The 27,621-nt window shown below is 49.2% G+C and overlaps 1 protein-coding gene across 1 annotated transcript; it reads left to right on the top strand.

Annotated features, from left to right (window-relative positions):
* Window positions 1-27,621, top strand: UAP1L1 (UDP-N-acetylglucosamine pyrophosphorylase 1 like 1). The gene is made up of 9 exons (XM_054007516.1): window positions 1-459; window positions 11,676-11,880; window positions 14,355-14,530; window positions 15,819-15,991; window positions 16,860-17,053; window positions 19,148-19,288; window positions 21,565-21,750; window positions 23,343-23,409; window positions 25,204-27,621. The coding sequence occupies exons 1-9, from the start codon at window positions 168-170 to the stop codon at window positions 25,288-25,290; spliced, it is 1,521 nt and encodes a 506-aa protein (XP_053863491.1). The 5' UTR covers window positions 1-167; the 3' UTR covers window positions 25,291-27,621.

Genomic DNA, 27,621 nt, shown 5'->3' with positions numbered 1-27,621 from the left:
CGCCTACCCCCATCCCCTGCAGCCGGCCCCAGCGTTGCTGATCCCCGCCCCGCCCGGATCAGGAAGCGGCGGCCGGGGGCGAGGCGGGGCAGGCTCCCAGCGGCGAGCGGGGCGCAGCAAAGGCGCACGGGCTGGAGCCGGCTCCCGGGGCGCGTCCCGAGCCGGGCATGGCGCCGCTGGAGGAGCTCCGAGCGCGGCTGGCGGGGGCCGGCCAGTCCCACCTGCTGCGCTTCTGGGCCGAGCTGGCGCCGGCCGAGCGCGACTCGCTGCGGGCGGCCCTGGCGCTGCTGCCGGCGGAGGAGCTGGGCGCGCACTGCCGGCGGGCGGCGGCGGAGGCTCGGGCGGCGGAGCGGGGGCCCCCGGAGCGCTCGGGCCGCAGGATGGAGCCGGTCCCGGCCGAGTTCCTGGGCAGCGTCAGCCGGAGCGAGCCGGCCACGCTGGCACGGTGGGAAGCGGAAGGTGGGTGAGCGAGCGGGGCCGGCTTCGCCTCGGACCCTCAGACCTCCTCCTCCCCCGGGCCCTGTGTCCTCGCTCGGGGGCACCCCCATGGGGCCGGAGTCACTTTTTGTGGGCCTGGCGCTAAGCAGATTTGTGGGCCCCCCGGGGAATGAAGGGGCCGGGGCAAGAGCACAGGGTGGATTTGGTTTAAATCGTGATTTAAATCACTAGTCAGGAAGACTTGATTGAATCATAAAAAGAACAGGAGTACTTGTGGCACCTTAGAGACTAACACATTTATTAGAGCATAAGCTTTCGTGGACTACAGCCCACTTCTTCGAATGCATCCAAAGAAGTGGGCTGTAGTCCACGAAAGCTTATGCTCTAATAAATTTGTTAGTCTCTAAGGTGCCACAAGTACTCCTGTTCTTTTTGTGGATACAGACTAACACGGCTGCTACTCTGAAACTCGATTGAATCATGGTTTTCTACATAAAGGCACATTCTGGGTGGTTGTTATAACCTTAATCCATATTCTTCACAACTCCGGGATAGATGTAGGTTTCATTTTTAGAAGGTACACAGGATACCTTTTTAAAGTGATTTATTTTGAAAATGTTTCAGGTTAGTTTTAGAGCTGTATCAGAAAATGGACGATTGGTTATTTTGAAGCAGATATTTATAAAGTCATTGGGAGGGGAACTATCTCCAGTTCAACAGGTTAATCATTAATATTTGGAGGATTTTCTTGCCAGGTTGTATTAGGAGGAGAACATCACCAGACAGACATTTAAATTGCTTTATTTAACTAAAACAACAACATTAAGTATTCTGGATTTTTTTCTTCAACAATAAACACATAATATTTTAACAAAAAAGCATACGTCCCTCCCTTCTCACATTTATCTCCGGACTTCATCTCCTGGTCCAGATCTATCCGCCCCCAACAATCTTCTATTTATTGAACTTTTTGAAACTCTTCACTTTTAGAGAGAGGTGTAAGGGATTGACTCTGTGAACACAAATGTGCAGCGGGACAACAGGGTTGAGGTCTGTTATTTCTCACCTCTATATATTATTTATTTTATTTAAAAACATTTTTGCCGTTAACAAGCATATTATCTCTGGAGACACAAGTCCACAGTTTGAGAACTGCAAAACTAAGCATCTCTGATGGTATCTTCTAGACTGAGCACTGAGTCCCACTGGATAGATAGAAAGATTAACCTAAATAATCTATACAGAAGCCCCTGGAACCGCATAAGATTGGGTCCCTAATCCATGAACTATTGGAACCCATTTACAAAACTTTTCCTAAACATTACATGAATATATTATCTCATACTATAGAATTAGAATTTATCATCCCTATTCCATGATGCCAAGTATCAGAGGGGTAGCCGTGTTAGTCTGGATCTGTAAAAAGCGACAAAGAGTCTGGTGGCACCTTATAGACTAACAGACGAATTGGAGCATAAGCTTTCGTGGGTGAATACCCACTTCATTGGATGGGTATTCACCCACGAAAGCTTATGCTCCAATTCGTCTGTTAGTCTATAAGGTGCCACTGGACTCTTTGTCACTTTATTCCACGATGAGAGATCTTTGAGCTATAATGTATCTCAATTAAATCTATCTTTAGATAGGTTTTTTCCTCAAAAAGCATTTTATCAAAAAAATCTGATTTAAACAAAAAATCCAATTTTTAATTTTTTTTTTTTAAATAATTGATTGTTATCAACCCAGACAGCAAGGTTGATCGCTGGAGCAAGGGAGGGGCTGGGGTAAACTGCAAGTACATTAGGGCTGGGGAGGGGGTAAACAGGATCCCCCTGCCCACATAGAGTGGGTACCTACCTTCTCCCTGGTTCTAGCCCATTCTCTTAGTCTCTCTCTGCACTGAGCTGCCCCTCCTCCAGTGTGACGAAGTGGGGATGTTCTTAATGTTTTCTCTGAATACTGTGTGGGTGCCTCAGTTTCCCCTATGCATTTCTTAAGTATCCCGGTGGTGGGATAAGGGGGTGTGATTATTGCAGAGCCCTAGGCAGGTGTGATGCTGTCTGCACAGAGAATGGCTGACACCCTGTCGCCTGGCAACTGATGGCCTGGGCCCCTCCCCTGCAAGGTGCCAACTGATGGTGTTGGAGGACAAAGATCATTTTTAAAAGTGAGAGGGCTAAGTCTTAAGCAGTGGGCGGGGAGGGGGGGAGGAAGAAAGTGGTGGGTGGGCTAGGGAGTGGAGAGGAGCTAGTGCTCAGGGCCATGTCTGCTGTACTGCCCAGGTAGGTTGGAGACTGTGGGGATTAGTCGACATAGTATCCCCAGCCCAGGTGACGTGACAGCCAGTGGTGGATTTAGAGTTAGTGGGGGCCCCCTAGCCCTGTGCTTAGCTTCATTTTTGGGGCCCCTCCTTGGGACCCAGCCAAGAAAAAGAACATTCTCTCATCTCCCCCTCCCCGTTTTTCATTCTTTTTTTCTTCCTCCTCCTCCTATAAGTAAGAGCAAGTAAATGAAAATAAAGTGAGGTACCTTGATTGGTTTTGTCGTCTAACTTATTTTTCCACAGACCACTTGAAAATCGCTGAGGGTCTCGACGGACCACTTAATGATCTTTCCAAATACTGGTTGTACCATTAGCTAACTATTGTAAAGCGCTTTGGATAAGAGCGCTTTATAAAAAAAAAAAGGAAAAAAAGTTGGGGTGCGGGGTCTGGCCGGGGCTTAGGGTGTGGAAGCGGGCTCAGGGCTGGGGGTGCAGGGTCTGGGAGGGAGTTAGAGTGCAGGAGTGGGCTGGGGGTTGGGATGTGGGGTCTGGCCAGGAGTTAGGATGCAGGAGGGGGCTCAGGGTTGGGGCAGGAGGTTGGGGTGTGGAGCGCTTACCTGGAGCAGCTCCTGTTTGGTGCGAGGGGTGGGGGTGTGGATGGGGGGGGTGCAGGAGTCAGGGCTGGGGTCGTGGGGGTGCTCCCAGCCCCCTGCCCTGAGCGACTCACAGCAGGGGGCTGGGGGGGGGTATGCCTCGATTCCACCCCCTTCCCCAAGGCCCTGCCCCCACCTTGTCTCTGCCTCCTCCACCGAGCGGTGAGCGCACTGTGGCCCCGCTCCTCCCCCTCCCTCGTGCCGGCAAACAGCTGTTCGGCGGCGGGGGAAGCATTGGGAGGGGGAGGGGCGGGAACACAGCACGCTCAGGGGAAGAGACGGGGGAGAGGGGAGCTTGGCTGCCGGTGGAGCCTGCCCTGCAGCAGAAGCCCTAGGAGCTGGAGCCGGAGCGGTGGGCGGGGGGTGGAGAAGAGCGGGCCGGGGCCCCTTTACAGCGTAGGCCTGGCGCCATGGCAAACCCGGTACTGGTCTTACCCATTCCCCTAGGCTCAGCCGCGTACCCAGAGCTCTGCTACTTCTTACCTTGCTGGGGCCGATGCTGGTGGACTTGGGTCCTTCCTTCCCCTCCCTCTGGGCCTGGTTACTCCTCTGAATCCCGCTGGGTTTTATGCACAGGAGCCCAGTCACTGACACCCCCCACACCCCTTTTGCAGAGGGGAAGGTGAAAATAAGACAGAAAATATATTGCTTCTATATAAATCCATGGTACGCCTGCATCTTGAATACTGCGTGCGGATGTGGTCACCCCATCTCGACAAAAGTAAATAGAAAGGGTACAGAAAAGGGCAACAAAAATGATTAGGGGTCTGGAACAGCTGCTGTATGAGGAGAGATTAATAAGACTGGGACTTTTCAGCTTGGAAAAGAGACGCCTAAGGGAGGATATGATTGAGATCCATAAAATCATGACTGGTGTGGAGAAAGTAAATAAGGAAGTGTTATTTATTCCTCATAACACAAGAACTAGGGGTCACCAACATGGGCGTCAGCTTTATATAATTTTTGTTGGTGCCCAGAACGGGTCCAAGCAGAGCCGTCCTGTCCATAGGACAGACCGGAGCAACCGCCCTGGGCCCTGCGCTTTGGGGGGCCCCGCACTTCAGGGGGACGTGGGGTCCAGGACAGGGTTCTGGAGTCCCAAGCTGGCAGGGAAAATGGGCTCAAGGGTAAATTCAGCACGTCCGGTGACAGATTCAGTCACAGAGACCCCTTTGGGACTGTCACACCTGGCCCCAGCCCGCCTGGCCCCGCCGGCTCCCAGCGTCACTCGGGGGAGGGGGCGGAAGTTGGAAAGAGGAGGGGCAGGCGCTTGGGGGAAGAGATGGAATGGGGTGGGGAGGGGGCGGAGCAGGGGCGGGCTGGGGCCAGGTTGCTCCCTGCTGCTGGTTCCAGGCCCCCCGCTTGCCCCCCAGGCCGCCCTGGACCCCATGTCCCCCTGAAGCACTGGGCCCCCCAATGCACGGTAAGCCCAAACATTGGTGGAGCTGGGCCCACGTTCTTAAATATTGGTGGCGCACGGGCACCACGGGCCCATATAGCTCTGGATTCTGCTTTCAGTGGGGAGCCGATGCTGTGGTCAATGGCAAAACTTCCAATGAATTCAAGGGGAGCAGGATAAAGCCCTGTGCTGCCTCAGTACCCCTTAGAATGCAGCCATCCGATTCATAGATTAGGGTTGGAAGAGACCTCAGGAGATCATCTAGTCCAACCTCCTGCTCAAAGCAGGACCAATCCCCAACTAAATCATCCCAGCCAGGGCTTTGTCAAGCCTGACCTTAAAAACCTCTAAGGAAGGAGATGCCACCTCCTCCCTAGGTAACCCATTCCAGTGCTTCACCATCCTCCTAGTGAAATAGTGTTTCCTAGTATCCAGCCGAGACCTCCCCCACTGCAACTTGAGACCATTACTCCTCGTTCTGTCATCTGCTACCACTGAGAACAGTCTAGATCAGGGGTTGGCAACCTTTCAGAAGTGGTGTTCCGAGTCTTCATTTATTCACTTTAATTTAAGGTTTCGCGTGCTGGTAATACATTTTTAATGTTTGTTAGAAGGTCTCTCTCTATAAGTCTATATTATATAACTAAACTATTGTTGTATGTAAAGTAAACAAGGTTTTCAAAATGTTTAAGAAGCTTCATTTAAAATGAAATTAAAATGCTGATCTTATGCTGCCAGCCTGCTCAGCCCGCTGCCAGCCTGGGGTTCTGTCACCTAGGCTGGCAGCGGGCTGAGCGGGGCCTGCGGCCGGGACGCCGGCTGGCAAGGGGCTGGCAGCCAGGGCCCCAGACCTGGGGGCGGGTTCAGGGGTCAGGGCAGAGGGCTGGGGTGGTGTGGGGGGTGCAGGGCAGAAGGCTGGGTGTGGGGGTTCAGGGGTCAGGGCAGAGGGAAGTAGGGGTGGTGGGGGTCAGGGCAGAGGGCTGGGGGTATGTGGGGGGTGCAGGGCAGAAGGCTGGGTGTGGGGGGTTCAGGGATCAGGGCAGAGGGAAGTGGGGGTGGTGGGGGTCAGGGCAGTGGGCTGGGGGGTGCAGGGCAGAAGGCTGGGTGTGGGGGGGTTCAGGGGTCAGGGCAGAGGGCTGGGTGTGTGGGGGGGTGCAGGGCAGAAGGCTGGGGGTGTGGGGGAGTTCAGGGGTCAGGGCAGAGGGCTGGGGGTATGTGGAGGTGCAGGGCAGAAGGCTGGGGTTGGGGGGGGTTCAGGGGTCAGGGCAGGGGGCTGGGTGTGTGTGGAGGTGCAGGGCAGAAGGCTGGGGATGTGGGGGAGTTCAGGGGTCAGGGCAGAGGGCTGGGGGTATGTGGAGGTGCAGGGCAGAAGGCTGGGGTTTGGGGGGGGTTCAGGGGTCAGGGCAGAGGGCTGGGGTGTGGGGGGGTTCAGGGGTCAGGGCAGGGGGCTGGGGGTGTGTGGAGGTGCAGGGCAGAAGGCTGGGGGTGTGTGGAGGGTTCAGGGGTCAGGGCAGAGGGCTGGGGTGCTCGGCTCGTGGGGGTGCTCCCAGCCCCCTGCCCTGAGCGGCTCATGGCAGGGGGCTGGGAGGGATATGCCCTGTTCCACCCCCTTCCCCAAGGCCCGTCCCTACCTCTTCTCTGCCTCCTCTATGGAGCAGCGAGCAGGCTGCCACTCCTCCCCTTCCCCCTCACAAGGGCCATCAGCTGATTGGCACAGGGACGGAGAGGGGGGAGGGGCAGGAAAGCACCACGCTGGGGAAGAAGCGGGGGATGGGGGAAGCTTGGCTGCTGCAGGACTAAGCTTCTGCCTCCTGCCCCCGCAGGGGAGAGCGGTGGGCGGGGGGGCTGAGTGGGGCTGGGGGCCAGGACCGCGGCAGGCAGCAGCGTGCCACTCAAAATCGGCTTGCCGTAGGTTGCCAACCCCTGGTCTAGATCCATCCCCTTTGGAGCCCCATTTCAGGAAGTTGAAGGCTGCTATCAAATCCCCCCTTACTCTTCTCTTCTGCACACTAAATAACTCCAGTTCCCTCAGCCTCTCCTCATAAGTCATGTGCCCCAGCCCCCTAATCATTTCCATTGCCCTCCGCTGGACTCTCTCCAATTTGTCCATATCTCTTCTGTAGTGGGGGCCCCAAAACTGGACACAGTACTCCAGATGAGGCCTCACCAGTGCCAAATAGAGGGGAATAATCACTTCCCTTGATCTGCTGGCAATGCTCCTATGAATACAGCCCAATATGCTGTTAGCCTTCTTGGCAACAAGGGCACACTGCTGATTCATATCCATTCTGCATCTGCAGCACCATTTTGCTGCGTTTCTAGGAGGGGAGTGAAGAATACCTTGGTTGTTATTTATGGGTATTACAGTAGTGCCCGGGAGCCCTAGTCATGAAGCAGGACCCCATTGTGCTAGGCGCTCTACAGACCCAGAACAAGACGGTCCCTGCCCCAAGGAGCTGACAGTCTGAGTATAAGACAAGAGATGGATGAAATGGGGGCGCACAAGGAGACAATATTGATCAATGATGGAAGGAATTTGTGAAGGCAAAATGTAAATACTTGAGCTGGAATTGAACCAGCGGCTGGGGCTAAATGTGCTGCTTCTCTGCTTGGAGGTGCTATCTTAGCAACCTTCCTGCATAGAATAATCCTGCCGAGGTGTGCAAATGTACAGCTGAGTTTTGCTAAAGGTTTAGATTAGCCGATGTTCAGTGCAAGGCACTGGGAGCAGGGGCAGAACGCTGCGGATGCAGCCCTTTGCCGCCTCAAATGCTCATTGAACTGGCCTAGTTTGATGCCAGCTCCCGTGTGAAAGGAGATATGCTTCTTTATGCGCTGCTGTTCCCGTAGTTACTCTTCTCACTCGGGTATCGGTAAGCTAGACCCATGCAGCAAGCTGTGCCGCTATATGTGCCAGACGCTCGCTCACATCATAAAGAGAATAATCTCTGACAGAGGAAAACCATGTTGAGAGCCAATTAGATGTGCACAGGGAGTTTTCTACCTATATTTGATAAATATACGTCCATTTTCTTTAACGTCCCTGTTAGGCTACACCTGTGAGAGTTTCTTACACTGTTGTTTTATGGCATTTGTTCAGTCATTGCACGGACATCCCTTCAGCGTTATGGCACTGACGTTTGCAGCCCATGTTGGCCTTGCATTGAGACTCCAAGCCTGAGTCCATCTGCTATTGTTTTTTAATTTGTTTGCAGATAATTAGGCTGACAAATCCAGCCAAGATCTTAAACACAAGAGTGCTAACAGAGGGAAGGGCGCTCTCTGCTCGCTTAGCATTTGGTACTGTTCCCATGCACCATTTGTTTGTCTTGCTGTAATCAAGCCTTATGCTTTATCTTGTTCTCTCCAGAAGAGTGATAGGCAAAACTCAATGAACTGGCCAGCCAAGGGCCTTTGCCTTTCTTATCATCACTGCACCAGCACTGCAAGGTCTTGTCCACACGCACAAATTGTGGTGCTTTAACTGTACTGGTATAGTTAAGTGGTACACACATCCCCATCCCCCAGTGTGGATGTAGCTATTCTGGTATAAAGGTACTTATACCAGTATAGTTTATTCCTGTAAGGGAAGGGAGAAAAATTATACTGCGGTAAAGGATCTTTTTATGGGTATAACTGCATCCACACAAGGGCTTGTAGCAATTAATTATTTTGGTTAACTACTGAAATAGTTAAATTGGTACAAAAACTGAGTGTAGACCAGGTCTAAGGGTCTACTTCCAATTTCTGGGAATGATCTCCCTTCCCCCACAGACTCTGTTTTCAACGCTGACCTCTTTGTTCATTTTAAAGCCATCACCCAACCCCAAGTAGCCACACAGTATTTCATGAGTTTTGCCTGCAGTTGAACCTGGTCAGCTTGTGTCTAGAACTGTGCGTAGCAGAGTCCAGTGTTGATTGTCATGCTCATGACCATGAGTGCCTGCCTCAGGACAGACTGTCAGAAGCAGGGCGGACACCCCAAACTGCTGGTGTGTTTTATAATTAGATTTCACCATGCCAGTACCCAAATGTGAACTCCTAGATCACTAAAACAGTGTTACCATGTAGTCACAGGCAGTCTCCAGTCTATCTTGCCACCCCAACAAATTGGACTCCGTGATACATGGTCACTTATACCAAAAATCATAAATATTCCAGGTTACTCCCAGTCCCAAGAGACCAGTCACTCACCCAGGTAGAGCCATATTCTAGATCTCCCACCAAAGACGATGCTGGCAGCCAATTTTATAGAAAACTAACTATAGGTTTATTAGCTAAGAAAAAGAAATGAGAGTTATTGAGAGGTAAAATATATATACAGGTGAGTCACAGTCTATAATTCCAAATGCTGGCAAAGATGTAATAAATTGCCTGTTTCCCAAAGTCTTTTCAGGGTACCCAAATTGTCTCTGCTTTGCATCCGGTACCCACCTCTGTCAGAGTCCAAACAGGATCTTTCCCTGAATCCTGCTTATATATTTTCTTCTCAGAGAAAACAAGCTGCCAGGGTCACCATCCAGGTGGGCTCTTTCTTTGATTGGTGGCCAGAGAGGAGTCTTAGATTTCTGGCCATCACACACAATGATCATTTGCCTTCAAATGTGCACAGATTAGCACTTTTCTGCTAAAGTTCTTCATCTGCATTACACAAGTCATCTTTCTCATTTGATCAGTTATTTAGTTACAGAAGTATACCAAATGTAAATGTTTACCATTACATTAGAACAGGATAAGATAAGTGAGATCAATGCATGTTATTAATTTTCATGAAGTTTAAACGCCAAGTACATTCTATGCAATTAATAACCACTTTAATCTATACTAATACACAAGTGAATTGGCCTGGGGCTTTGGCATGAGCTGGCACTTGGTCTGCCAGCATTACAGTGGCCACACAGTATTTCATGAGTTTTGCCGGCAATTAAAGCTGGTTGGCTTGTGTCTAGAGATTTGCACTAGTCAGTATCACATCCCTTCTTTTCTGAGAGGGACATAAGAAGTTTAAGTAAAAGAGCGTCCCGTTCTAGAGGAGGTTAGTGGAGAATGAACACATGCACGCTTCTCCTGCACTCAGAGCTAAAAATCCCCAAAGCAGGAACCTTATTTACATAGCTCATCTGTTCTTTCACTTGGGTCTAGCCTTCGGTTTGCCGAGCTTAGCTGTTGTACAGAGCACGCAGTCCGAAAGAGCACAGCTGGCAATACCTCAGCACGCCACGGGCGGGTGAAAAACAGAGGGGAGGACAGGCCAGCTGAGAGCGGAAGAAGGACCTTTCATTTTCAGACCTGGCGTTTCTTTGCATTTATGTCAGGCTCTGTCAGCCTCAATGAATTCTTATACACCCACCTCCGCTCAGGTTGGAAACTCCTTTTTACACATTGGCAAAGGGAGGCACTTGCCCGGTGAAAGTCAAGTGAGGATAAATAACCATTGGAATAATTTACCAAGGGTTGTGGTGGATTCTCCATCACTGGCGATTTTTAAGCCCAGATGGGCTCTTTTCCTAAAAGAGAAGCTGTAGTTCAAACAGGAATTAATTCAGCAAAATCCTCCGGCCTGTGTTCCCCAGAGTGTATGAGCACCACGTCCCTTCCAGCCTTGAAATCTGGGACAGTGGTTCACTGTGGCTCAGAGAGGAAGCGGGGGAGAGAACTGCTCAGAGAGCGGCCTCGAAGGAAGAAGATGAAAGTGGGTAGCAGCAAGGAGGGATCCGTAAGAGGGGGAGCAAATGCAATTGGGGGCCTGCTGAGCATTGTACAAAGGCCCCATCATTCCCATTTTCTGCTCCAGTGGGGAAATGGGTTTTCTTAACTTCCATACTGTCCCATTCGGAGTTTAACTTCGCGTAAACGCTCAAAGCGATTGGACCTTATTATGGGCTGTTGTACAGTTTTTGCTTAATTGCGGTCTGGAAAAGTGATCTGTGTGCCGAGATGTCTTCTCACCCTTGGGGTGGTGTCCCTTTAAGTGCAGTGTGCTGAACAGTGACTCCATGGTAGGCAATTACAGTGTTGTGTAATTAGCTTTCTTAAGTGCTATTGTATTGGCATTACTAGCTATTTTGGAAGTGGTAATATCCCCCTCTGCCTGAATATATCACCATGGTGGATCTGAGCCTTCTAACCATGGACAGAGACCTGGCAGCAAAGTCATAGCCAATGGGCCCAGTGCATCTTTCATGTACAGTAACACCACTGACACCAGTGAGGGGTTTTGTCCGTTGCTTTTACTGTTGGAAGCTGAATCTTTGCTTTGTGTTGTGATGCTGGCCAAGGTGAGATAATGTCAAGACAGCCACAGGCCTTTTCCTTCTGATCACGAATTTGGAGAGCGGGTTGCTTTTCTTCAGGTCAGGAAAAAAATGGCTCCTTATTCAGTGTGTCTGTTCGCTGTGTGTTGGCGTCAAAAGCAAGATGTTACTCTTTGTAATTTTGCAGAGCTGATAGAGCACAGCAATACACGGGGCTTTCCCCCTTTCTCCTGCAGATTTCAGCGTTTGCCACAAGGGGGCACCTTGCATTTGATTCCTATTGGGTGTTGCCCATTTGTGGTAACTTGCAGACAGCACCCCAAGAAGAAAAGCGCTTTACCATACTTGTACAAATGTCAGCACTAACTAGAGGTTCATGCTTTAAGATCAGGAGGTCAGAGGTTCAGTCCATGCCATTGGCGACCCACCAAGGGCTGTGGCGTTACACGGAACCTTTGAGAACTTGCTTAACTACTCCGTACCTCAATATCCTGACCTAAAAATGGGGAGAATGGTACATCCCTATCACATGGAGATGGTGAAGCTTAATTCTTGTCTGTACAGCGCTGTGCCCCTACAGAGGTGCACAGAGCACTTGTTCTTTTTGTTTGCTGATCCGTCCATTTCCTTCCCCTTGTTTTCTCTCGTGGGGCTTCTGTCCCAAGCAGGTTTCCATCAGATCTCACAGAGCAAAGTGGCGGTGCTGCTCCTGGCTGGAGGGCAAGGGACCCGCCTGGGCGTGGCCTATCCCAAGGGGATGTACAGCGTGGGGCTGCCCAGTGGGAAGACCCTGTATCAGATCCAGGCAGAAAGAATCCGCAAACTGGAGCAGCTTGCTGGCAAGAAATACAGCACGACATGTACCATCCCATGGTAGGTAGCATGACATTGAGTATACGTGGTACAGCAGAACAGAAAGCCATTTGGGCATCCATCACCTGAGAAACACGAGGCCAGAGTGCTTGAAATCTGAGAAAGATGGATCCTTCAGCCAATGAGATTGAGGTCTCTGGGAACTAACTATAGGTCAGAATCCTGCTTAACAAAGCTTGTAACTTGCTGAAGTTTTAGTCTGTAGAAAGCGTGTTTGGCTTGTCACCTTTCATATCTCTTTCACTCCGACTTGAAATCACTTGCACCTGTGGCGGCTGTTAGTAAACTTTATTCTTGTTTTATCACAAAACCATCTCAGTCCCCTTTTAGTGAAGTGCGGGTCTTCAGCTAACCAGCTCATGTGTGCTCTCTCCTTTCGGAGGTAGCAAACTTCTGTGAGTGTCGGGTGAGAGGGACTGACTGCTGCAGAAGGACATATCTGGGGAGCTCAGGAATTGGGGTTCACTGATTGTTACCGCAAGGCCAGTTTGAACTGGCAGAGTCCTGAAGGGTTTGCTGGCAAGACAGACACAACAAAGCTCACTCTTGCTGAAGCTGAGTGGCAATACGGTAGCTCCCAGTTTGGGGTGACCCGAGCAAGTCGTCGCACAACCGTGAAAAGAGCAGCCCTAAATAGGACACAGCCAAAGATGGGAGCCTTGAAATGCCACCTACTTTAAAGGTGGTTTATTTACAACTGGACTCGTGATCCCATGACTGCCACTGGCTTATTTCCTTTTCCAAAACCTCAAGGTTTCAAAACAGTCTAAATGTGCAACATGCAAAAAGATAATTGTGTTGGCGGGTGGGGGAGAGAGAGAGAGAGAGAGAGAGAGAGAGAGAGCACTGACTGTGCAATTCTTGGAACAAGTTGTTGCTAGCAGTTCGTCCTTAAAATAAAAAGCAGGGTTCTTGTCACTGTCCCCTCCCTGCGTGGTCACAGGCAAAGCAGAGGCACAAAAACGTCCCTGAGCCGTAATCCAGGTGCTGCCTAAACACCATGGTGCTGTAGGTTGCTCTGCCGTAGAACTAATGCCATATTAGTGGAAGTATATCTCACCCTGTGTGTATTGGACCGGATCGGTGAGCGCTTGCGGCTCCAGCACCTCTGGAAATCAGGCCCGTTATTCTTAGAATGTAAAATCTAAGTTGGTCCCATCTGGCGTTTGCCTGGTGCTCTGTTCATTATGAAGGAGATAGTTGGAAAATGCAGTGGACCAAACCTGGAGGCCAGTTTATGCTGCGGTCAGGGAGAAGTAAGCCCCATGTACATATGGACATTGGGCTGACCAGTGCTGGGGTGGCTGGTCTGCTGTGCAGGAAGGAGACCCCCTGTAGGATAGTAGTGGGAGTTGCAGAGCTGCTTAGGGGGGAACTCAGGAAAATGAGCACTCAGCATCCTTGTAGTAAGGAAGAAAAGAAAATTAAAGGGAGGGGAAGATAAGGGAGGGGGAGGAGAAAGAAGGCGAGAGAGGAATAAAGAAACGGGGGGCGGGGAACCCACACACACAGCTGTGAGGTTGGAAAATATTGCTGTATTTCTCTGGCAGTAAAGAGGCACTGGAAAGCTTTGATTCAAGCTACTGAAAATTCATCACTGGCCCATAAGACCTGGCACAGCGCAAAACCCACTTTGACCCCTTCTTCCTCCCTTTCATGAGATCCGTTTGATAAGGCAAAGAGGGGTTTTTGGTCGCTTACCTCAGTTGCTAACTGACCCTCTAACGCACGGGAGTCCAACTCGTTTTTGGACAGGGGCATGTTTAACTATGGTCAAAGTATAAATTCAGGCCTATACTATTCCTTGTAGAGATCCTAGAGAATTGACCAGAAATGGAACCTCTCTGTAGAAGTTTAAGATCAGTAGCAGAGAGATCATTCTTTATGAAATGCTGTGGGTTATTTTAAAGTCCCTATAGATTACATCTTTATTAAGTTTGGTCTATAGCAGGGATGGCCAACCTGTGGCTCCGGAACCACATGCGGCTCTTCAGAGGTTAACATGCGGCTGCTTGTATAGGCATCGACTCCGGGGCTGGAGCTACAGGCGCCAACTTTCCAATGTGCCGGGAGGGGGGCGGGGGGGGCGCCGCTCACTGCTCAACCCCTGGCTCTGCCCCAGGCCCTGCCCGCACTCCACCCCTTCCCGCCCCCTCCCCTGAGCCTGCCATGCCCTCGCTCCTTCCCCTCCCCCCCCCAAAGCCTCCTGCACACCGCGAAATAGCTGATCAGGAGGTGCAGGGAAGGAGGGGGAGGCGTTGATCGGCGGAGGTGCTGGGGAAGGGGATAGCTGATGAGGGGCTGTTGATGTATTACTGTGGCTCTTTGGCAATGTACATTGGTAAATTCTGGCTCCTTCTCAGGCTCAGGTTGCCCACCCCGGTCTATAGGGGTGTGTGTGTGTGTGTGTGTGTGTGTGTGTGTGCGTGTGCACTGCATTTCATCCTGACTGTTCAGCTTCTGTTCTCCCGTAGGTACATCATGACAAGCGAGTTTACACTGGGGCCAACAGAGAGGTTCTTCATAGAACACGATTACTTTGACCTGGATAAGACCAATGTGATCATGTTTGAGCAGAGGATGCTGCCAGCTGTAACGTTTGATGGGAAAGCCATCTTGGAACAGAAGGGGAAAGTTGCCATGGCACCAGGTACCCTGGGGTTTGCGCGTGATAGTCACAGGAGGGGAGTGTGTGTTGAAATTCAGCCCCTCTCTTGGGCACACAGGGGACTCCCTGCTGCTCCGTATATTAATGCTCCTGATTAGCTTCGCCCTGGGGGTTCAGATAAATGCATGCGGTAAACGTTCCGAGCGTGATGATCTCACGGTGCTGGGAGTTCGCCCACATCGCAGACCCTTTAGCACAGTCTGGGAATATTGACCGGACTGGAAGAGCAGGGGCTGGTGCAAGGCAGGGATGAGGCGCACTGGCAGAGCTGTATGTGTGCGGGATGAGAATGGAGGAGAGGCAGGATTATAACAGAAGTGCTGCATGTCAGGACTGAAGGCCATCAGCAGAGCTGTGTATGGGCTGCTGGGCCATCCCCCGCCTGTGCTGTGCCGGGCTCCAGTCAGTGCTATCAATTCGGCTGCGAACCCCAGAGAGAAATGCTGTCAGGCTGGGGAGTGATCACGTGGCTGGGAAACGTGTTTGTTTTCTAGCAAAGGAAAATTCCGGCAAAGTCTAACTATCACCTTAAAACACACAGTGGCCTCCTGCGCCCAGCTTGTGCGTGATTAAAAGAAGCAGCAAATCCGGGGAAGTGATGTGCCAAGCCTGTGTTGCTGCAGGGGTATCTCCTCCAATGCTGAGTGTAGCACTGGCTTCCCCGGGAGCTCTTTGGAGCGCTGTAAAGGTTGTAGCCAAGTGAGGATGATCCACTTGATGTGTCTGTTGCATAAGTGTTCAAGGTGCCTCGTACAAAAAACAACACAGTTAAAGGGAAAATCCGACTGTTCTTTAACACTACTGTAAAAAGACAGCAGGCCAAAACCACACCAATTTTTTTTAAAGCTGTATTTTAACTGTGGCTGAGTATGAAGCTTTGGAAGACAAGGGGTGTGTCTGTCATTTCTCCGCCTCTGTTTAATTCTTTTGTGGCACTTGCCTCCAAAGATCTCAAAGCACTTCACAAATGTCAGTGAACAAAGCTCCGAAACCCCTCTTGTAGCATAGGTCAGCGTCACTATCCCCATTTTACAGATGGGGAAACTGAGGCACTATAGTGAACTGACTTGCCCAAGGTCATGCAGTTTGTCCGTGGCAAAGCCAGAAGTAAAATGCATCCGAGATGACTCCCAGTCCTGTGCTTTAACCACTAGAAAAACCCTCCTTGTTATAGATTGTTCAGGGCATGTGGAGTCTGCAGTCAGTCAACGTGTGGTTTGAGTGGCTGGACCTTAAGGAAATGGGGCCCCCTCTTTCTTTTGCATTCCAGATGGCAACGGCGGCTTATATCGTGCTCTAGTTGACAACAAGATCTTGGATGACATGGAGCGGCGCGGTATCCAGTATATCCATGTGTACTGCGTGGACAATATCCTCGTCAAAATGGCTGATCCCGTCTTCATCGGCTTCTGCGTGTCTAAAGGGGCAGACTGCGGTGCTAAGGTGAGGTGATGCTGACGTTGGACCACTCCCCCAGCGTGCCTGTTCATGCATACCAAGGCTCTGGGGTGTGTACCGCGGCTCAGCGGGGTTCAGGTGACACCTGTCCATGCAGCTTCCATCTTGATCCCACCGGGAGAGCTGCACCAGTGGTGAATCTTGCATCCAGTTTGTACCATTGTGGGTGCAGATATAAAGCCCTGTGCCCTTTCCATAAGGTGCCATGGCAATCACGTGCAGATTATTTTATGGGCTTCATCAAATTGCACGGGAAATTACAACCTGGAATTGTTTCTTTTCTAACTCCCTGCTCTTCCTTCAGAGATCCTTCAGAGACCAGGGGCTTGTGTACACTGGGGTGTCTTTTACAAATAGACCAGACTAGATGCTCCCTTAGTGGGGAGTTAGATGGAGCAAAGCTAGCACGTTTTTGTGACAGTACAGCAACAGGCCCTTGACACTTTGTTGAAAGAGATTTGGGCAGCATGCAATGAAAAGTGTTAACATAGATAAAGATCTTAAAGGAAGTGACTAGAAATATTTTGCATTTCATGTTGGGTCAAATGAAAGGCCCTTGGTAGGAAAAATGTGCCGGAGAATACACTGTTCTCACTGAGCATTGCTTTTTCTTCCAAATGCTTTGGCTCTTAAACTGGTTGAATACTGTCTAAGAAGCCAGATTCATGAGGGCAAAATGCACCACCCATGCTGCGATGTCCCCTTTGTTGTGCTGCTATGGCATTTGAAGATCAGCGCTTAGCAGAATCTCACTGCGTGCGAGTTTTCCCACAGGGTTTGCACTAGCCCCCAGCAATGCCAATGAAATCCCTGCCTCCTGGCTGCTCCCCCATCCTCTGTCTTGTGGCTGCAGGTGGTGGAGAAGGCCTATCCCACAGAGCCTGTCGGGGTAGTGTGCCGTGTGGACGGGGTCTATCAGGTGGTGGAATACAGCGAGATCAGCCTAGAGACCGCCCAGATGCGGAGTCCCGATGGGCGGCTGGTGTACAGTGCTGGCAATATCTGCAATCATTTCTTCACGCTCGGCTTCCTCGAGACAGTGGCACAGTAAGTTCCACTGCACCTGCCAGCTCGCTTTTCAGACTGAAAATATACATGGCAGAAACTATCCTGCCGGCTGTGGTTTCTAGGCTTCTGTTATGGGATAATCTCCCCACCCCCTCCTGTGAAAAACAGGTGTATCCTCTCAAGTCCCCAGCACCTTCTTCTACTCACCGGTTGCCCGCACTGGTGTAACCAAATCACCTTAGTTACATCAGTGCAAAAACTCAGTTTAGCTCAATCTGGTAATTACCGAATTCTGCTAAACGGGGGTAATGGCAGTTTAAACCTGTTCAAGGGCACTTACCTTAGGGATTTGCTCTGGTGTCACTGAATCAATTCCAGATCAAGTCAGTGACTCCGGTGCAAGTTTTCTAGTATAGCCAAGCCCTGAGTCTGTCTCTGACTCTTCTCTTGTGGAGGGTTCCGCCCACTGTTCGGAAGCCAGCCACAAGTGGGGCTGCTCTCCCCTACTGCTCTTCAGTTTGATTTGCCATCTCGTTTGCCGTAGCAGCTCTGGCAGGGGCGCTCTGCAGAGTCACCTCGTTCCGTCCCCAGAGAGGGGAGCCAAAGCTCTGCTGTGCTCAGAAGCAGTGTGGGCTGATTGAAGAGCAGCTCTGAAGGAGTCCGGTCATGTCAGTCATCTTCGACAGGCAGGATTTTAATCCTGGTGCTGGGGGAAATGGGGGAGGTCTGTGGGCTCATACATGGCTGAAGAGGTTCTCTTAGTAAGATGCGGGGGAGCAAACCTTCATCATTAGAGCATGGGAACCTTGGTTTCCAGAGGCATTGCTATAGGGGGTTGGTGCTGTTGTTTGCGATGCCCGGGAGAGAGGTAATTCGGAGAAAGCAGCTGTCAGTCAGCTTTGAACCATTTCCTACCCGCTGAGTACGATCCAGCAATGGGAGTTAATTCTAATGATCTTGTGTTTCATTGGCTGAGTGTGGCCTGCTTCCAGAGAACTCCACCGCACAGCTCTCCAGCAGGACAAGTGTCTTCACCCCATGTACAGTTCAGTCCAGCTCTTAGTTAAACTTGGCGGCTGGTTGGTTTTATTTCCCCCTCCCCCTTTTGTCGTCTCTCTCCCGGTTGTTATTGCGAATTTGTGCTCTCTGATTGCATGTCAGATCTGGGCATTCCTGTAGCCTGGAGTTCCTGAACCTAACAGAATAACTGCCTGATTAGTTTCATATCAGGCCCTGAGCAGGGATGATGGAATCACTGTGGTTACTTCATCTTCTTAAGAAAGTGAACCTACCTGGGCCGACAGGGATTAGGCATGTTTGGGGCTAGACGGAGAGAGAGATCTGCACAGCCCACCAGTGATCTCTGGCAGATTAAGGAGTCGCACCCATGGGTTCCAATGGTTGCATCATAAAGTTAAGGGATGGGGCAGAATTACTGGGCTCTGGCAAGAGTGAGTGTTGCCCCTAGAGTTGGGGAGGGAGGTGTCAAAGGAACCCCTGGGTGCCCCAAAGAGCAATGCTGGCGATTCACTAAGGGGCATTCTTCCCTTGGCCCAGCGCAGTGCTGGGGACACTACGCTGCCGGAGGGCCCCTCTCCTTGGGTGAGATGCAACATTGAGGTTGTTTAATAGGTGGAGACAAATCCAGTGAGCTTTATTTCGTTTCTGTTCAGTCTGGAGTCGGGCAGAGCTTTTATGGAGGTCAGCGGTAGGTTTGTCTGAGTAAGGAGCTTTGGCTTTGGCCTGGGCTCACTAAAGAGCCGGTGGAATGAAGGTTCCTGGTCAGATACCAGCTCTGGCAGTTACTTTTTTAAAAAACTCTTCCTGGAGTTTCAATTGGACACAGAATTCTTCTTCTCTTCCTGCCTACGCGATTGTGCAGTGTTGGTGGCCCAGAATGGCTGCCATGTTTCCCCACAGAGGTGGCTGCATTTCTGTGGTCAGTGAAGTGATCCTTAGGCACAATTTATTTATCTGTTTGTAAAGAGTTTTGGAATGAATGGCACTCAGTAATCCCGAGGTACGGCTAATAGTAGTAATAAGCGGTCTGCTTCTGAGACCTGAGATTTCCCCTGCCCGTGTTTTGGGTATGAAGTAACTGAACCTGGTTTTCCTCCTCTTTCTCCCTGGCAGGAAATTTGAGCCCCAGCTGAAGCAGCATGTAGCCATAAAGAAGGTGCCCTACGTCGACGAGGAGGGAAATCTGGTAAAGCCGCTAAAGCCAAACGGGATAAAGCTGGAGAAGTTTGTGTTTGATGTGTTCCAGTTCTCTAAGTTAGTGGCAGATGTCAATCTTTTCCTTCTCAGTCTCTCTTTGACTATAGGTTGCAGCACGCCTTTACGGGTAGCGTGGACTTTGAAAGTGACATTGGGGAGGCTGGCGAAAAGACTGCTACCTCTGCTGGGGTCCCCCAATACTGCGATGGCCCAGGCACTGCCAGCTTCCTGTTTCACATGCCCTGTTGGGCGTGCTGTGTTCTGGAGCACATAGCCCCAGCACCTGTGAACCTGGCTTTGAATGTCTGCAAATGAATGACTGCACGCTCCACTGGGTGTTCTCTGGTGGCGTGGGTCTTTGTCTCATACGTGGAACAAGGAAATTCCATGCAAAGCCTACATTTGCTAAATTCTCAGCCATGAGGTTGTAAGCCCACAGAAGTCAGGCCATCCAGAATTGCGGTCCCTGTGGCAACTGTGACTCTGTTAGATTTTACACCCCCATTAAGCCCAGGTATTCAATTAGCACCATATACAGCCGTAACGCACATTATTTAAGGATTGTATGGCCAAGTTACAATTGCTGTTGGAACAATAAATGTTGCCTGACTTTTTAATACATGTAAAAAATCAGTCTTAATGTAGCATTAATCTGGGGGGAAAGGGAGTTGCACTTAATAGCTCAAGGATCTACCATCATTCTTATTCTAAACTCTGTTTTCCTGGGTCTAGAATTCAGCACTAAATCATAGAATATCAGGGTTGGAAGGGACCTCAGGAGGTATCTAGTCCAACCCCCTGCTCAAAGCAGGACCAATCCCCAGACAGTTTTTTTACCCAGTTCCCTAAATAACACCCTCAAGGATTGAGCTCACAACCCTGGGTTTAGCAGGCCAATGCTCAAACCACTGAGCTATCCCTCCCCTCCCATTGCTGGAGAGTCACTTCAGGTTGAAATATAAATATAAAGGAACCTCGGCCTGAGTGTGGTGGCTTCTTGTTTTTAGATTTTTAAAGCAATTTCTATTAAAGGGATTTAATTTAGGACTGAGCTCTCCAAAGTTTGATCCAGCTGTTTGTGCCATACAGCTGCTTGCACAGTCCATGGAAATCCTGTTTTTTGGGAGCGTTATTTTTTAATAAACAAGTATCCCTGGAGGGCTGCTGACACAAACAAGTCCGTGTGCACTGCCTAGCCCTACTGAGCAACTCGACAAAAATAACCCACTGTACCACGATGGCAAAATTATTCTGCTCCAAAAACAGATCTGAGTTTCAAGCTGTGAAAGGGCTAATTATAAGCGATGATTTTTAACTGTGGCAGAATGCATTGACAGATTGAAATGCAAAAATATGCAGGTGTTGCTTTGGGGAGATTCTGTTCGCATTTCCCATTACTGAAAAACAGCTCTTTGTAGGATATGTCTACGCGGCCCACGGCAGCGAGCCTCCCAGCCTGGCTTAATAGACTCAGGCTAGCAGGGCGGGGGCTAGACAGCTGGGCAGACAGTGATTTGATGTTGCCGCTCACTCTGGAGCTCGGACTTTGAATCCTAGGGCAGGGGTGGGCTTTAGTGCCCAACCTCCAACCTGAGACACCATGTCAAAGCGCTGTCTACACAGCTGCTCTTAGAGCACTAGCATGATCCCCGACCTGGGTTGGGCGGTTCCTTCCACAGCTGTGTAGACACACGCTTAATATTCTGCTTGACTGTATTGTGCAGGTGGCTTGTTCGTAACCAGGACTAGCGTTGCTGACCCCATCCCCCTCCTAAGGAAAGAAACCTAGTTTACTATGACAGTTTCTCGGTTTAGAAAACCCGGGCTCGGAGTTCAGTTGGACCTGTTTGTTCATAACAGATTTTCATGTGCAGTGTAGCAGGACTTACCCAGCCTAGCTTCCGGCCTCACTGCTGCCTCTGTTCCCCCTGCTTGTAACCCACCCTCTGGGCTCACGGTCCCTTATTTATCACCCTTCTAGCTGGGGCTTCCCAGCCAGCAGACTGCTGCACCCTGAAGGAGTCTCTCTCCCCTAGGCCTTCTGCCTGGGAGCTCTGTAGAATTGTCACCTGCTCTCTTCACAACAAACTTCCTGTCCAAACTGCCCTTACGTTCCCCTTTACTCCTGTGCTCCCATCCCATGACCCTTGTATTCATTCACTCTCCACCAGGGGAAGGGGGCTAAGCCTGGCTTCATTCTGCTGGGGCTATGCTACATCAGTGTTACTCAGGGTAAGCCCCCACCCTGTGAAATCTGTAAGTGTCTGTACCATCAAGAGAGGACCCATATTAAGCTTTTTCTCTCTTTCCTGACCCCTCCTCTTCTCTGATAGGAATTTTGTTGCATTTGAAGTTTTGAGGGAAGAGGAGTTCTCCCCGTTAAAAAATGCAGACACAGCCGACACAGACACTCCGACCGCAGCTCGGCGGGCCCTCCTTTCTCAGCATTACCGCTGGGCTCTGAAGGCTGGAGCCGGATTCCTGGATGAAAATGGCAGCAGGATACCAGAGAAACTCAAGTGAGCCCCTCTGTGACATGTTCTGTTGTTTCCCTCCCAGTCGCTACCGAATCAGGGCTGGTTTGTGGCATTTTACGCTGTTGCACGGAATTTGTCACTTCTTGGGGTAGAATTTCCTGCAGTGGTGGGTGTGGTTCTTGTCCTTCACCAGGCCTTTCATTAACATGCCGCTGGAGATCAATGCTGATTACTGCTCCTGCTGCATTAGTGATCAGAGCTCACGTGTAAGGCTAAGATTTAGTCACGGGTATTTTTAGTAAAAGTCATGGACAGGTCACGGGCAATAAACAAAAATTCACTGCCCGTGACCTATGACTTTTACTATAAACACCCCTGACTAAATCTTAGCTGCACCAGCCCTGCTGCTCTGGGGGGGCGCCGCTGCACTGGGGGAGGGACCCTGGGGCACCACTGCACTCGGAGGGGGGTGGGTCCGGGTCCCGTCCCAGTGGCCACTGCTCTGGGGGACCCCGGGGCCAGCTGCCCAGGGCTGTCAAGCAGCGGCTGGTGCTGCTGACTGCGGGGCTGCCCGAGCGGCTGGCTGCGGGGCGGCTCCAGCAGCGGCCAGTGTGGCTGGCCCCGGGGTCAGCCATGCTGGCCACTGCAGCTGCGGAATTTCACAGAGATTGTGGAAAGTCACGGAATCCGTAACTTCCATGACCTCTGTAACAAACACGCAGCCTTAATCATGGGAGGTGGAATGAGTTCTGGGTGCAGGTCACAGGGCAGCCAGTGTACGGATACCCTTAATGGGGTCGAGACCCCCATAGGCATAAACTCTGGCAGAACCTTCTGCTGACGGAACATCCACCGAGGGCTGAGTTTGCAGCAGTGAAGAGTGCTCACAACCGGAGTTATGCCAAGGTTGTGTAGGGGCCCATGCATCCGCAAATGTCAGGGATGCTGTACGGAAAGGGGGCATGGCCAAGGCTGTCAAGGAGAGTACTAAGTCAGTAGTTCACCTCCACACCCCCATGAAGCTCTGGCAGGATTTAAAGCTGACCCCCGGGATAGAAATCCTGACACAGGGAACGTTAGCGGCAATACTGCCTTTGTTGCAGTTATTCTTTCTCTTGGCATTAACGGCTTAGCCAGCACCGCAGAGGTGTAAGTCACCCGATCTGCACCAGCTGTTCTGAACAGGGTCCCAATACTTCTCATTGTATAGCAGTGTTTTTGTTCTGTTGGGTACTAACATCTGGTTGTCAGCTACTATATAACAATCCCCATTTCAGGTGCTTCCTTTCTCACACTTAATTCACACAAACTTTACCATTGGGGGCGGGGGGGGTCTGTTGTTTCATCATCTCATAGTCCAGTAAACTCAGAAGCGCTTAATATTAGTTGAAAAGCACATCGTCAAAATCTGCGTGCATTTGTTTCTTTTGATTTGAAGTAGCCAGGAAACGTTAACTCCTCCTATTTACCCATAATCCAGGTTCAAACTGTCACGGGACCTGGGCTTAATCTCTGAATGTAAACTCTCTCTTGCCTCTTTGGTGTAGCCTGTTCTGTTCTGTGAGCTCTCTCAAGGATGCTAGCATTGTACAGACATATAAAGAGAAAGATTAATCCTGTGTTTTATTCTTTAGTTTATCGGGAACTGAAGATCCTCCGGCTGTGTGTGAGATTTCTCCATTAGTGTCTTATTTTGGAGAGGTGAGTATAATTGTCTCTGCAGATATTTTTAATGGTGTGTGTGTGTGTGTGTGTGTGTGTGTATTTCCTGTTGAAAAAACAGGTTTCTTCACCTTGCAGTTGCTTGGAAATATGGTAATGGTTAGCCGAAGGGGCCTGAGATTCAGGACCTTTTGCCTTATGTTTTTTGGCTGTGCAACTGACTAACTGTATGGCATTGGTTGCATTCCTTAATCTCTGTGTGTCTCTGTAAAGTGAGATTTGTAATACTTCCCTCCCTTGGGGCTGTGAGACTTTGATTTATAAATGCTTTGAGATCCTCTGACTAAAAGCTTTCTGGATGTGCAAAATTATGATGATTAATAAATTCATCAGGCCAAATCCTCAGATGGGGTAATTCTGCACACGAGTTTACATCAGATAAGTATCTCGCCCATAGTGAGCAAATAATACTTAGCAACAACACTGCTTGGTATACGCCCTGCCTTTTGGAGAGACTGGATTTCAGAAGAAATCTGTGGAGTCTTGCTCCTGAAACTGATAGTTTTTGTAGGACAACCTTTTCTTTTTGGTGGTGGGGAGATTCTGTCTTCCCCCTCACTACTTACAAAATCATGTGGGAGAGGCTTTCTTTCTGTGTTTCTAGCCAGGGCCTGGTGTGGAAGAAAGGGGAAGCGGCCTAGAATGATATAGCAGCGTGAAGGAGGCAGGCCATGCAGCATACAGCTTTATCTGGGATAAGTAGGTTAGGAAATAGCCCCACAAGAGCTACTGATGGGACCCAGAGAGCAGCATGGTGAAACAGACTTTTCTCAGGCCTGGTCTATACTAAGAAGATGGGCTGAGCCAGCTGCATTGCTGAGGGATGCGAAAAATCCACACACACACACACACACACACACACCCGTGACGTAGCTATGCCAACCTAGCTCCCAGTGTAGACAGTGCAAGGTTGACGGAATTCTTCCATCGACCTAGCTACCACCTCTCAGAGAGGTGGATTACCTACACCTCTGGGAGAAGCCCTCCTGTCAGCATAGGTAGTGTCTACCCTGTGGCATTTAGGGGTAGACAAGCTCCTAGAGGGTATTTGTAAACACTTAGGTCTTGTCTTAACAAGGGGGAAAAAAAAGTGTGTTCTTAATTCATGTTAAATCACGCAGGACAACTAATTTGAGGCAAAATCCTAATGAAGACAGAGCAGTTTGTAGTTTTACCCCATGTTTACAGGTTGCGGTAAAGGCAGATGTGTCTATGATGCTGTGGCAACACCGTAATGCTTTTAATGCACTAGTTCACGCAGAGCTAGCACATGTGCGTCGTCTATCCCAGCTGGGAATTACTTGTCTCGGCTACTGTGTAGACATAGCTAAAGACTATGAGGGAGCCTAGGGTTAAACTCTTCCTTCTAACACATGTTAACTACAAACTGCCTTGTCTTCACTAGAATTTTGCCTGGAGTTAGTTACCATGTGTTAACTAACCTGCGTTAAGAACACACCTTCCTTCCTCTTGGAGATGCACCCTTGGAGGTCTGTTGCAAGGGGGTTGAGCTGTGCCATTTCCACTGACTTTACTGGGCACTTGGTGGCTAAGCCCCTTTGCATCACTGTGGAAACACAGGGTTCAGCTTTGTAGCATATTGCAGGGGAAGTTGGGGCTGCTTGTCTGTACTTTGTTTCTTTAGACAGAAAATCTTTAGCCTCCTGGGCTGAGAGTCACCCTTCCCCAGTACTAAATGCACTAAAAATAACAACGTTAACCAAGTCTGATGTGTTTACAACCTAATTGCATGTTGTTTTCCTATATTTTCAGGGTCTGGAGGCACACATGAAGAGCAAAGACTTCTATTCGCCCTTTATACTTGATGAAAGCAAAATAGAAATGCTAGAAGATGTTTGAATGAAGAAAAAATAAAAATCTGGCCATCAGCTCTATGCTGGGATCAGACACTGCTAAACCATTGGCTTTGTTATTAATGATAGAGATAATTGATTGGGTAGCAATTAAGCTGACAAATATATAGAGACATACTCTAATTCTGTTTGCTAACTTTAAAGGCAGCATCTTTACCTCAGCATACGTGTAGGTTCAGGTATGAATGAAGTTATATTTGTGCTCTCAGTTACAAACAGATTTTATTTGTGCATTTGAGCCTTTTCCTTTTATTTTAGAAGAGCCATTGGGACCAAGTCCATCTGCTTTGCAGTTTAACGGGTCTAATTCTCCTCTCACTACTTCTTATTTCCACTGACATGATTGGGAGTTGTGTGTGAATATGAAGATTAATCTGACGCCCAATTCTGTAAAGGGCTGATCACGCTCAAATCCCATTCCACCTTGCAGGATTGGGCCCTTTCTCCTGACTATCTGGTTGTTGTTGTTGTTTTTTACCTAATCCTGCAAAGATCCCAATTCTGCAATCGTTACTGACGAACAGTGCTCACTCAAGGAGCCCAAATGGACAGAATTGGGGCTTACTTCATTGGGGCTCTTGGTGTGAAGAAGTGTTCCTTAACAAAAGGGTTGCAGAATTGGGAATAAAAGGCTTGCATGTCCAGGAGTCCCCTCACCAACAAAATATGAAGGAGATATGCAGGTTAGAGGGATTCTACCTGGCACGCTGCTACATTTTAAGGTGTGATCTAGTCTTTAAAAATCAGTATAAAAATGTTTTTACAACATCCTTCCACTTCTTTTGTCCTGAGGTGAACTTTTTTCCATTTTGGACTTTATCTAAGTGCCTTAAAACAATAATTGGAACAAATCCAGGTGGTAGAGAAAACTATTAAATCCAAAGAGCAAGAACTATTTACTCCCAGCATAAACTATGTAAGCAATAAAACAGCAATAATATGCCTTCACAACCGAGTGGAAGGGTACATGTCCAGTACTCCTGCCTCCCTTGAAGTGTTGTATTCCTCTAATTGTCACAACTTCCTTCTTAAAGTTATCTTTAAATAATGTTTAGTGAAAAGTGCAAGATTGAGAACCTGGGTTAACAGAGCATGGGTAGCAAACTGCACCTCAAGCTTGACCTAGAAGAACCACCTGTAAGGATGAGGTGGAAGTGCCTTCTCCTTGGACGCTGCACTCTGTGACACTGTTGTGCTTTGTGATGTGGAATACTAATCCACTGAAATCTGCACTGAGATCACCAAAGTCATTTCATAGTTATAAAAATATACTGAGAGTTTATTGACCAAATACTGCATTTGCAGATGCAGTTCTACAGGTATCTTCACGGTCAGAAACTTGTCACCCAAAGTCCTTTCTCCCCGCCCCCAGTAACAGCCATTTTATAAAGCTAAAGAAAGCAATTGGGGAATATATTTAATTTGGATTCTGATATTTCAGCTGCCCCCAACCAGGAAATTGCTGACCTGTTATTAAACATAAACCTTTTTATAAACTAAAAGTTAGAGTGAATTTTTAAAACTCCTGCCTCTGAACTGTACCCAGAATTTTGGTGAAATATAAAAATAGCCTGTAGAGTGATTGTAATTTATGCACTGGGCGCATAATTTCTTAAGAAAGAATCTAAATTTAGTCTGCCAGATTCGCATGTATGAGTTGTATCTGCACATATGAGTTGCAAATGGCCATTTGCACATGCAGATCACTGATTGCATCCCTAATTACTTCATTAGCATGTGTAACTGGTACCTTAAAGATTGATTGTAAATTTGGCACTTGCCTTTGACAGTTCAGACTATAAACTAAATTGCAGGATTTTCCTGAGGTAATTCTATTGCAGTCAAGTTACTGAATGATAGCTGAAGACAAATCACACAGTATCTCTGTGACTGATGCTTGTTAAGTCAGGCACAGGGTTGGTTATCTTAAACTTCACTGTGCTCAAAGGATACTTTTTTCCTGCAGAGTTCCTCTGCCCAGTGAATACATTTTCTTCGGAGCCTGAATTACAGTTCAGCCCAACACACTTTCATCCCATGAACATGTAGCACCTGATACGGGTTTTTATACTGTGTTTTCAAATAGGAGCTGAATGTTCTTTTCCTGGCTCCTAGTGTCTTAAACTGGAACATTAAAACGGATTTGAAGGGAACTTCTTAAATACTAATTATGTGCATCTGTCACGTCTTGGGTTAAAATAATTCTAGCATTTATGATGAATGACACTTTTTACAAAACAAAGGGAGATCACTCTTTTATGTCTCCCAAAGTTTTCTTGACGACGGTTCTATAATAAAGATATCACTATGATTTCTA

This window comes from Malaclemys terrapin, chromosome 17 (assembly GCF_027887155.1).
Source record: "Malaclemys terrapin pileata isolate rMalTer1 chromosome 17, rMalTer1.hap1, whole genome shotgun sequence".
In the NCBI taxonomy this organism is placed as follows: Eukaryota; Metazoa; Chordata; order Testudines; family Emydidae; genus Malaclemys; species Malaclemys terrapin.
Note: the sequence above shows the minus strand (reverse complement) of the source record. Positions and strands in the feature narration are given on the sequence as shown.

Coding starts and splice junctions, on each gene's coding strand:
- UAP1L1 (XM_054007516.1), top strand. CDS start 168: ATGGCGCCGCTGGAGGAGCTCCGAGCGCGGCTGGCGGGGGCCGGCCAG. Junction 21,751..23,342: donor AGGATACCAGAGAAACTCAA/GTGAGCCCCTCT, acceptor TTTATTCTTTAG/TTTATCGGGAACTGAAGATC. Junction 23,410..25,203: donor TAGTGTCTTATTTTGGAGAG/GTGAGTATAATT, acceptor CTATATTTTCAG/GGTCTGGAGGCACACATGAA.